General features: G+C 39.6%; 1 protein-coding gene across 1 annotated transcript in view; it reads left to right on the top strand.

Moving 5' to 3' along the window:
* swap70b (switching B cell complex subunit SWAP70b) overlaps nt 1-12427 on the top strand; it is a 40587-nt gene that overhangs the window by 10593 nt on the left and 17567 nt on the right. Inside the window, exons 3-7 of the mRNA XM_039807678.1 lie at nt 6500-6673; nt 8022-8249; nt 9897-10043; nt 10561-10669; nt 11271-11452. Coding sequence (XP_039663612.1) covers nt 6500-6673; nt 8022-8249; nt 9897-10043; nt 10561-10669; nt 11271-11452 — 840 coding nt within the window. The remainder of the gene's footprint in view (nt 1-6499; nt 6674-8021; nt 8250-9896; nt 10044-10560; nt 10670-11270; nt 11453-12427) is intronic.

Genomic DNA, 12427 nt, shown 5'->3' with positions numbered 1-12427 from the left:
TTCTAAAATGTAGTCGACCCTCCTTGATGTATAAAAAAATATGCCTAAATACACATCCATATTTTGGTAAAAGCACTGTATTTACTTTTTAATTTTTTTAATTTTTATATATTTTTTTTAAATATATTGGGTATTACCAAACTTCTGGGGGCGCGGCGCTGCAGCGACCTGGGCTCGTGCTACTGTTGCTTTTGTTTGTTTTCTGTAAAGTGTTTTTCGTTCTACTAAGTGTTTATTTTTCTTTCACAAATGCGCTTTGTTTGTTTGTTAGCAATACAAACGTGTGCTTGTGACAGCATTGCAAACTGAGATAACTCATCTGCCAGCTATTGCGGGCAAAAAATAGCCTCGAACAATGGCATCAAGCTTACATCTTGCTGGTCTGCTGCTGGCTCTGATGATCATTAGTGATCTTTTATTTCCATGCCCCGCAACACAGTGGGAATATGGACTACGACGTATATACTCCAGAGATACATTGTTGTCTCTCCGATCATTCAAGTCTACACCCCCGGATTATCTGCCGGCTGTCATCCAAGCCACACGGCTGCGGCGAAAGCAAGGAAGGCGGGGAGGCGTTAGAGAGCATCTCCGCCGGCGAGCAAGTAAACCACCACTACCATCAATAATCCTGAGCAACGCGCGGTCTTTGATGCCCAAGATGGATGAACTCCGACTCAACCACAGAAACTCTTTTGAATTCCGGGAATCAAACCTTCTTGTGTTTACTGAGACCTGGCTCCACCAACGAGTCCTTGATTCTCTGCTCAATCTGGACGGTTGCTCACTTGTGCGAGCTGACCGCTCCTCAGAAACGTCCGGCAAGAGGAGCGGAGGTGGCTTGTGCATCTACGTGAGTGACAAATGGTGCAAACAGTATACAGTAAGAGACACCACATGCAGTCCGGATATAGAACTGCTCTGTCTATCCCTGAGACCACACTACCTCCCAAGGGAGTTTGGCAGTGTTATAGTTGCTGTTTATGTCCCCCCCCAGCGCCAATGCAAGTAAAGCTGCTACATGCATAGCAGAGTGCGCACATGAACAGCTGCAGCGCACACCCGGAGCTCCGATCTTCTTTTTAGGTGATTTTAACCATTGTAAGCCAGAGGCTGCTTTACCAGGCTTTGAACAATATGTAAGATGCCACACTCGAAATAATAAGATTCTAGATAAATGCTATGGCAATATTAAGAATGCTTATTCTGCAAAGCCAAAACCCCCTCTTTCTAATTCAGATCACAATACAATACACCTAATCCCCTCTTACAAATCTGTTTTTAAGTCAAATAAACCAGAACGTAAGACTGTTAATGTGTGGACAGACGATTCCGTTGAGACTTTAAAGGGGTGTTTTATGTGCACAGACTGGTCTATATTTCATGCACTAGAGCTTGATGATGCTAGCGAAACAATAACTGATTATATAAAATTTTGCTCTGATAATGTGGTAGATAAGAACAATTTTATTGTTTACCCCAACGATAAAACTTACATTACAAAAGAGATTAAAAACTGCATAAATCGGAAAAAGCAAGCGTTTAGAAACAAAGATAAAGCAGCGTTGTTAGTTGTTCAAAAAGAGCTCAAACAGCTTCTCAGAAATACAAAAGAACAACATAGACAAACCATGGAAAACAGTATACAAAAATCAAATACTAAAAAACTGTGGGCTACTTTGAAATCAGTCACTAACATGAACCCTCCAAAAAAAACAATTATCGCAGTGGATGAATTACAAAGGGCAAATGAGCTGAATGACTTTTTCCTGAGGTTTGAGTCAGAACATTTTTCCTAGGAGCTGGATAGTGTGTGGCAATCTATGCCTGATAATGATCACACCCGCTGGCTGCAAGTGGATCCACCCAGCGTTCAGCGCCTCTTTAAAAAGGTGTGCACCAACAAGTCAACAGGCCCAGATGGACTACCAGCTTTTCTGCTCAAAAACTGTGCAGAGGAAGTAACACCAGCATGGTGTCCAATATTCCAATGGTCTCTGGACACGCACACTGTTCCAGCTTCGTGGAAGAAATCCATTGTAACACCAGTCCCTAAAAAGCCCTCCGCCTCAAAGAATAATGACTTCTGTCCCATAGCTTTGACCCCTATCTTAATGAAATGCCTTGAGAAAATTGTAGTGTCCCAGCTTAAGGCAGAGGTTGAGCCGGTGTTGGACACGTGGCAATTTGCCTATAAACATGAACGCAGTACTGAAGATGCCATCCTCTGCATTTCGCATCTTATTTCTAAACACCTTGAGGATACAAAAGCCTATTCTAGAATATTATTTGTTGATTTTAGTTCAGCATTTAATACTGTGCAACCCTATCTGCTTTTAAAGAAATTGAATAATATGCATGTTAACCCTGCCTTGATTAAATGGTTTTATTCTTTTTTGACTAATAGGACACAACAGGTGAAAGTCAACGGCACGCTGTCAGAGGTCAAACATAGCAATATGGGGGTCCCACAAGGTTCTGTGGTATCACCCATACTTTTTACATTGTATACCAATGACTGCAGGACAGTACACCCAAATAACTATATTGTAAAATTTGCAGATGATACTGCAATCTTGAGCCTTCTTCAGAAGGACATAAATCCGTCTGTGTACCATGATGAGATAGACACATTTATTAAGTGGTGTGACACCAACCATCTTATCTTAAATGTCACAAAAACACAGGAGATGATCCTTGACCCAAGGCAAGTGATTGACCATGAGCCGGTCGTCATAAAAAATCAGAAAATCATCCAAGTCGTGTCTTACAAATACTTAGGTGTCCACATAGACAATCTTCTCTGCTGGAAAACACACATTGACCATCTGTGTAATAGAAATTATACTTTTTAAGGCGACTGAGACTGTATGGAATAAGCAGCCAAATCATGCTCATGTTCTACCGCGCGATTCTGGAGAGCATTATTAGATATGGAATCAAAGCATGGTTTGGCAACTTAACAGTGCAGCTAAAAAGCAGGCTGGCTAGCACCCATAAGGCAGCTATGAGGATAATGGGGAGGAAAGAGTACAAGCCCATACAGAGCCTGTATGAGCAAGCAGTCGGAAAACAAGCCGAAAGAATCACTGCAGACTCACTATAGCCTCTCTTCCCTGAATATGAACTTCTGCCATCAGGAAGAAGATTCCGTGTGCCAAGATGTAAAACAAACAGACTAAAGTTATCGTTTATTCCAACTTCCGTCAAGCTGCTGAACTCCAGTAGTAAATCTTAGCCCAGCAGAGTAGGGTGCAGTAAATACACCAGCCCTTTTTGCACTTTGCACTTTAATTATTAGCCTACCGTTAATTCTCAGGATGTTGTGCTGTCATGTGTGTCCTTCTTTTGTGTCCTTGTGTCTTAGGACGCTCTGCTGAGCTCACTTTATGTTGATTTTATCCTACTGTATTGTATTTATTTTTTAATTTGAGAATGTTTTTATGTTCCATATTGTTTGTGTTGTGAAGCAACGGATGTGGCACTGTGTCCAAGACAAATTTCCCCTTGGGGATAATAAAGTGTATTCTATTCTATTCTATATGGATGGGCAGCAGAGAAGTATATTATGCTGCAGGAGTGGTTTGAGAAGTGCTGTGAAAACCTACAATATATTGTAACTGATGTACATTCAAGCTGAACCACAGCTACTAATTAGTTTTGGAAAAGAATATTAATTGAAGGACTAAACTGCAAACCTTTTTACAGCGAACATTGATTTCTGGGTGGAGAATCACTTTAACATCCAGTACAGGTTTCCACACAGGCACAAACTCTTAAATTAACACAATAAAGAGTTACATAAGATCTTGTTTGCCTTTTGAAAAGTTCACTCCAGCTGAAGTTTATTCACTTGGGCTGAATGTCTCTCTTCTCTCACAGAGCACAGAACATTAAAATAATTAAACAACTGTGACACAACCCAGGATATTCAGGTTTATTCCCAAAACTACTGACAGAAGGACCCCAAAGCACTTCATATGCAACCACACTGTATAGCCTACTACTGACTTACTGTGTACTTCTAATTCAGAGGAAAACTTTGTACTACATTTACCTGACAGAGAATGTTGCAGATTCAGATTTTAACAAAATATCACAATTAAAATGTGGAGTAATCAGACATCTGCCTCATGGACTCATGGCGCTGTGCCGTGCTCCGCCCAGCCGGCCCGTTATAAGAGCCAATCAGCGTTAATCAACCACCACAACCGGACCGAGTAGCCTACAGAAAGAGTGAGTGTGTGTGTGTGAGAGAGAGAGAGAGAGAGAGAGTGAGTGAGAGGGGGGGAAAGAAAAGGTGGAAGGCAATGCAAATAAAGATGTTTTTTGTTTAAGTACATTTTAGTGTTGTCTTTTTCGTCAATGATATTGCATGTAGACAGTCTCTGTTTAATGATAATAATGAATCTATTCTTTATTATCATTAATGAATTTAACACTTCAGCAGAAGTGTTCATTTCCAAACAGGCTTAGTGGCTTGACGGTTAACGTTAAAGTCTGGCTTTTGTTTGATATCTAGTTTCAGCAAAAATGCCTTTTTATTGAGTTTCCTCTTAGCGAAATGATCTGAGTAAATTAAAGCTGGGCTTTTATTGTGAAGGGTAGACACAGAAGAGCCAGCGTTATGGCAGCGTTTGTTTTTCTCAACAGTTTAATTCACAGTTTATTAAAATACAATATCCAATGCTGTCTAAACTGCAACTGCAAATTCCAAACGCCAAGTTCGTTGGGTACCCAGGAAACCAAGTGTGAGCTAGATTGATTTTTTGTTGTGAGGTCGGTTTAATTTCATTTCATACCCTCTAAACGTTTCTGTTTTCTATTTTACTTAAGAGTTAGAAATTCATTGAAAAGACCCTTTAACGTAATGTTCAATGTAGTGTGGGAAAACCTTGGCTTGTTCAAACAAACTGTTCATGTTATCACAGCTCACATACTTGACTTATCAGCGTCTGTTTCAACTGTTATTATGTTAAGTATGTTATCATGCGTGCATGCATTTGTTGAGCTATGAAGCAGATTCTGCATCGCTGGCTGCTCAAACCACAACTGTAACGAGTGCATTGTTTATTCTAATAGTGGAGTTTTTGAAAAGACAAATTTAGTTCGTAAATGTGATGCTTGGTGAGTTTAGTTTCAGGGTTCACTTGGTATTCAGATCTGTGAGCATTGGTTTGTTTTTTGGTGGTGACTTGTTTGACGGGACAACTGCCAGCAGGGCGAGATGTGCTCCTCGTCAACACGACTGCACAGTCGGCTTGCCAGGAGTCGGCTTGCCAGGAGTCTCCATGGAGACGCTCCTGTTCACCGGCTCGAGGAGAACATTTTCTCCTCCACAGCACCAATTGTACCTTTTTTTTTTCAAGAGCTTTCGTCCCATTTTGCTCTGGAAATTCTGGAGATTTTCAAAAAGACCACTTTTCCGTTCACACTGGTTTTCATACCATCTCTCTGGGAGGGAAAATATACTGTCACATATAGAAATATATAAACCAAAGTGTGCATGTGGTCTTCACTGGTGGCTCAGCATGTCACGTTGCACTCTGTGTTTTTAGGATATTGTGTGTTGGCGACATTTAGTTCACCATTTCTTCTCTCTCATATATGTTTCAAATATTAACAACCTAACATGGGTTATATCCATGGTAATATCCTAATTTGGTACAACTTTTTAATACCCTTTATTCAGGGTTTCTAAAGTTGTAAGCCATAAATGATAAATAATGGGTTGCAAGGTTGTGAAAAATCCCTTTGTCTGGTTTTTATCCTTTTCTATTTGGTAATAACACAGTTATTACGCATTTATTAATATATATCACTTCTATAAGTTATTAATAATTAGATTTTGGTCCATATCTTGGCAGCCCTTTTCCAGTCCAATCAGTCAGAAGGATTTTTCACAACCTGGCAACCCAAAAGTCAAAATGGCCTAAAACTTCATCCTTTATAATGAATTAAGAAATTATTTAGTAACATTAATAAAGCCATTACTTACAACTTGTAAACCCTTCATAAAAAGGTGACTCGTTAGGTGGAACGTTTTTCTTTTTCTTTACCTTCCTCTACCTTCAGCAGTGGTTCCAAAATTGGGGGTCAGGACCTTTTGGAAGGGGTCTCAAGATAAACCTGACGGGTTGTGAGATATATAACAATAATAATGTTAATTATTTTTGGGCTCTATAATTTTTGCTTTTTTATCAGTAAATACTGAATAGTGTTCCCTCTTCGGGTCTCTTAAAAACTATTCAAATGGGCAAAATAAAGGCAGAATCCAAGACTCCCAACTATGAAACTGATGCTTTCCTTTAAAAGTTAAAAGCCATAAAGGTTTGGAACCACTGACCAACATGGAAACGTCGGACCAAGAGGGAATGCTTGCCAGCTCAGGGGTTTTGTTTCTGTGTCTTCTGCTTGACGGACGGTCTCTTTACAAAACTGCTTTCTAGAAAAACAAACCGACTCACCAGAGTTGTTCTGTCATTCTGCTCTGCCTCAGGTGACTGATAACTTTGACCGTCAGGACTTCAACAAAATGTGCTGGACGTTGTGCTTCAGGAAGAATCTGGATCAAAACCAGCTGCTCATCTCCAACAACGATGCCTTCAAGATCTGGTCCATCTTCAACTTCCTGTCTGAGGACAGATACCCGCTGAACATGGTCACTGAGGAGGTGAGTGTAAATTCTACTGTTATGACAAGTTGGTATTAGACTACTTTGCAGTGGTGGAATGTAACGAAGTACATCTACTTTTAAGGTAGACACTTTTAAGGCACTTTCTACTTCTACTCCACAACATCTCCGACACTAACTGACTGAAAACATTGCTGGCTGCTCCCTTAAAACACTATACCTAAAAACCATAACTAGCAGATAACAAATCCGAGCAAGTTGGGTTCAACAGCACTTGCATAACTCTGGCTTGGCCCGGGTTTATCAGGGCCAAAATAACATCTGACTGTAGCATTGCATTCAGTTTGTGGAATATAAAACATGTTGTGTCTATTTTTGTTTTTGCCAAACATCTTTTTTATTGCTGCAAAGTTCTTTATATAACAGTCTGTAGTTAGAAAAGTTTCTTGATTTTTAGATTTGGCAATATCTGATCGAACGGTAAGTAAACAAGCCGGAGAATGTGACAGAATATTTGATGTTCAATAGTTGGATGCCCAATCCAACCTCAGAAAAACTTGTTTTTAAGGCTGCTGTCAGTAAAAGCTGCAGTTTGTTCACTGCTCTAAACACTTAAATATTTTTCTTTCAAACTCCACAATTGTATATCCAAAAAATTGTGATCTTCGATCAGTGTAAGCTGATTTTAGATCTATATTTAAGGGTCCAAATTGAGCCACTATCAACTGGGTACTAACTTTTAAACTGACCGTGTACTGGCTGCTGAATCTCCTAATTTAACATGCCATTAATCTTCCCCAGTAACTGTCTGCTAGATCTTTACATTGGAAAAACACTTCCTCAGAAACAATTGGTTACTTGTCAAAATGGGGGAAGTTATTAAATGTTGTCAAATTGACTTCCCACTCCACTCACCACTGATTTAATTTGGCTTTTGTTTCATGGGTTTTACAGATCACACAGACACCAACACCAGTACAACCGATTTCAGTTGTACTGTTGTAAATGAGGTGCTTCACTGTTACAGTAACTGGCCAGTTGAAAAACGTCTGTTTCTCAAGAGCAGAAAAGGAAGTTTCCAGCTTCCTGTTCTTTTACAAACGCTGGAGGATTTATTGTTGGGTACAACAAACATCAGAGCTGAATCACAGGAAGAAATGTAGATTAATATGCTCCAATCAGCTCATGTAGAGATGACTAGTAGGAAAAATACAGGACAGGGACAGTTGTCTTTAATAGAAAAAATATATATAAATAAATAAAAAATAAATAAAAATGTAGACAATCTCATTGTTTTCCTTGTGTTTGTATGTTTGACGTATGTGTTTGTGCACTACCAAATGCTCTTATGTTTGTGTTCTAACCCTGCATGTGTCTCCACACACAGATTGAGTACTTTCTGCGTAAACTGACGGAGGCAATGGGGGGCAGCTGGGTGGAGGAGCGTTTCGAGGACTACAAGCTGCAGCTGAACTCGAAGCAGAAGAGTCTGAACGCCTGGGAGCTCATCGTCCTGGTGGGGTCGGGTCACTTCAGTAAGGGCATGGACCGCCAGACGCTCTCCATGGGCATTAACGAGGTCTACCAGGAGCTCATCATGGACGTGCTCAAACAGGTGGGCAACACACCTGCAAAGGATGACGATACAGTCTCGGTTACTGATTGTTTACTAAGGTCCATCCCCTTCGTTACTACGTCTGTTCTGCTTTCCGTTCCCGCACAGCACACATGCAGTTTACGATGATCATGGTGGCAGATATACGGCTGAAATAAATCTTTGATTTCACACAGAAGTAAACCAAAGCAGGCTTACTTTTTCTAGCCATCTCACAATGATTCTTTGTAATCTCAACTCAAAAGTTCACTGACTAGCTTCTTCCAGAGCTTTAAACCACATATCATGGTCTTAATCAGTGGTTGGAATTAAGACAATAACCCTGTCTCTATTAATTGCGCTGATGTTGCTGACTAATTTCGATCCTTGAAATAAAATTTACAATTTAAGTTAAAGGATAAGTCTGGTGTTGTTCTATGTTTTTCATATTGTCAACAAATCCCGTGAAAAGAACAACCACTAACTACTAACAAGTATTGTGTGTGTATTTTGGATACACACACAATACTTGTGCCTGATATATCTTCTTCCTCTGTGCCATAGAGCGCCATTGTCCAAAAATGCATCAGTGAGCCACACTGTTGCACTGGGTGACATGTTTCTTTATTACTACACACACACACACACACACACACACACACACACACACACACACACACACACACACACACACACACACACACACACACACACACACACACACACACACACACACACACACACACACACACAGTATGGCCTGTTTTTTGTTTTAAATATTTGTCTTCAGTAAGAACCAATAGAATCAGGGCTGAGTGCAGGAAAGGGAAGTTGGGAAGTGCTGAGAGACAGAATAACATATTGGTGGTTTTGGGCTTTTGTTGACCACAAAAATACAGAACATGAAACAAGTCTGATATGTGACACACTGTCAAAGCTCATTCTGCAGCAGCAAGTAGTTATTTTAGTCAAGTCAGTCAGTCAAAAAGAAAAGTGTTTACACATTTTTCAAGAATAAATGTGCAGTAATTTAAAAAGAAACCTAATACACGAAAGATAAGCTGCAAATAAAAGGAGGTTCACATAACCCTTCACCTCAACACTTACATGGACATAACAGACATTAACAGAACAGAATTTAAACAGCCCCTTGCAATACATATACAACTAGAATGTTAATGCAAGTTCCATGAATATCGGGCCAGTACGTTTTCTGTAATCCTGCTGGCTTACAAACAAACAGACAAACCTAGCTGAAAACATAACCTCCTTGGTGAGTTAATAAGGAAGTGAGATTTGTGAGGTCTGTATATTTTCATGTGAAAGCATGTGTGAATGTGATACTGGGGTCATAGAGAGATCTGGAGTTCCCAGGTGCTGTAAATGGCTGCCCACTGCTCCCTTGAGGGACGGGTAAAATGGAGAGAATGAATTCCGCTACATGTATGTGTATGTGACAATAAAGTACGTTTACCTTAGAGACAAAAAAAACAGCATTTAAATTAAGAAAACATTTGTTATCGTCAAAGTGAGCAAATAAAGAACACAATGGTTTAATGTTCAATATCGCACAGGGAAACCAGTCTGTAAATTTTAGTGAAAGTCAAGTTAAGAGTAGTTGTTGGGTTTAAATTACCCTGATTCATGTCCTCATTTTTCTTTCTGCAGGGCTACATGATGAAGAAAGGTCACAAGAGGAAGAACTGGACCGAGCGCTGGTTCATGCTGAAGCCAAACTCCATCTCTTACTACGTCAGCGAGGACCTGGCTGAAAAGAAAGGAGATATCTTACTGGATGGAAACTGCAGTGTGGAGGCAAGAAACTGATGCTTTTTAAAGAAAACGTTTCTACTCCTCTCTCAGCCTCCTCGCCTTTTATAGTGATCAATTTAATATCTGAGACCAGGGTGTACAAAATATCTGTAATATTACCTGTAACTGATACACATATCAGAGCTTGAAGTCCATGGCTGGTGCTGTATCAGGAGTCAATCAAATCATATGTGTTTACAACCGTACGATTGAAATGGGTCAGAAAGGGGGTCAATTCCCATGTTATCTTATAGCAGTCATTGTGATAAGCCGAGTAGATAAAAGAAAATGGTCCCAAGGATTAAAACATACACGTTTTTTAGGCATGGAAGTTATTCTTGACCTTGGGATCAGTGTGCCGACTGCATTTCATTGCCTTTCTAGCTGATGAAGCAATGGGCGCAGTCAGCACAGTTAAAAACGCAAGATATTGATTGTGTAACTGAAATATTTTCGTGTACTCTTATTTTTTGTGTATTTATCAGCTATTATAATCCGTATCTTTTGTTTTTCGCTGCAGGCTCTACAAGATAAAGACGGGAAGAAGTGTCTCTTTCTCATCAAGTCGTTGCAAAAAAGTTTTGAAATCAGTGCGTCGGACAAGAAGAAGAAGCTGGAGTGGATCCAGGGTGAGTAGTGGTTTGTCTTCAGGAATCATTCCTCTTATTACTTGTCAGAGAAGTAGATCACATTAGTAGCTGTAAGCCTAAAGGTGGTGGCTCATAATGGGTCTCATTTGTTCACTCCACCTTTTTTAATATATTTTATTTGAGCTGTATCAAGTAAAGAGAGTACTTAATAAATGTCAATGAGAACTAGAGAAAAAGGGAAGTTACATTTTTAAATATGTCTAAATACAAAATATTTGTTTCTACATTGCAGTTTTTTGTTGTTTTCAAAACTTGTCAAAGTGTTATCAAAATTTATTTCACAAAGAGGTAAATTAGAAATACTAGGTTTTTCCTCTTACATTACACGATTGCTCTTAGATACAGATAGATGGATGGATAGATGATACTTTGATTTTTATATATATATATATATATATATATATATATATATATATATATAAGATTTTTGTGTTTTCCTATAATTTTGTCATTGTTTTATTACATTGTTAATCTAAAGCTTCACAGCTCTTCACTGATAATCTGTACCTTTTTATTAATTGTACTTACTACATACATTTACAGACATGATTTTAATGTCTCCTCCATGTTTTCCACTTAGCCGTTCAGACCTGTGTGAGCCTGCTGCGTCAGGGCCGGCCGGCGCCGCACCGCGAGGCTCGACAGAAGCGGCGGGAGCTGCGGCTGAAGCAGCAGGCCGAACAAGAGGAGCTGGAGCTGAGGATGAGTGAACTGCAGACGGCCAATGAGGCCAAACAGCTTGAACTGGAGAACATGAGGAAGGTGAGGAGAAGATTTAACACACATTAAATGTTCCCCCTGTGAATCCACTCTGGTCAGGAAACGTCTGGTGCGCGATCAGTTCCTTTTTGTAGTATCCTGAATTTAAAATAGCTCAGTGTGGAACTGTCCTTTGACACGATACAGGCAGGAGGGATCCATGATGACAGGGCAATTATTGGACCTGTAGTGCAAAGTAGGTATGCAGAATAGACAGGTATATATAGATGTTGTAACTTCTACATGTTGATGTAAGCCGCACTTACGGTTTCTTTTGGCCAAAAAAGAAAATGTCAATTGTGGAGGTTATTTTCCATTATTATTATTATGTAAAATACCTTTTTATAGAAAAAGAAAAGAGACTCAAATTTCTGCCACAACAAACATACAAAGAATAGGTCATAAAACATCCCACTCCAATAACGAACACCAAACAGACAATGAATGAAACCAGTCCTGAAACTTGGAAGAGCGTGAGGGATTGATGTGGTGATTGAGGTCCTGCAGAGAGAGACAAAAATCAAGAAAAACAACATACACACTGGAAATTATAAACACAAACAGGATCCTGGTGTTGCAGGTGTCGCATGGTTACACCTACAGACAAAAAAAAGGAAAGAGCAATCCAGGAAGTAATTTACTTTTTTTGATTGTCATTTAAGCCCGAGGGATTTCCCCAGTGGTACTTTTTTAAAGCTGTAAGATTAAAAAGAATACAATTACTGCACTCAAAGCACACAACTCGGACAAGTTAAACTAAAAGAATAATAATAAGGAAGGGCAGGGAAGGCATTCCCCTTCCAGGATCAAGTAAAGTGACCTAGAGGAAGAGGACATGTTGATCCCAAATAGTTTCTAAAGAAGCACAGTTGCAGTTTGAAAAGGACTTCAGGCTGTCTGTATTTAAGACACATGGTCATTTTCATAGCTGACTGTAGCTGTTTGGATGTGTCTAGTCTGTTCTTTATCAGGAAAGTT

The sequence above is a fragment of the Perca fluviatilis genome, chromosome 8, assembly GCF_010015445.1.
Source record: "Perca fluviatilis chromosome 8, GENO_Pfluv_1.0, whole genome shotgun sequence".
NCBI classification, from domain to species: domain Eukaryota; kingdom Metazoa; phylum Chordata; class Actinopteri; order Perciformes; family Percidae; genus Perca; species Perca fluviatilis.
The sequence above is the reverse complement of the archived record's forward strand: the minus strand, read 5'-3'. Positions and strand labels throughout refer to the sequence as shown.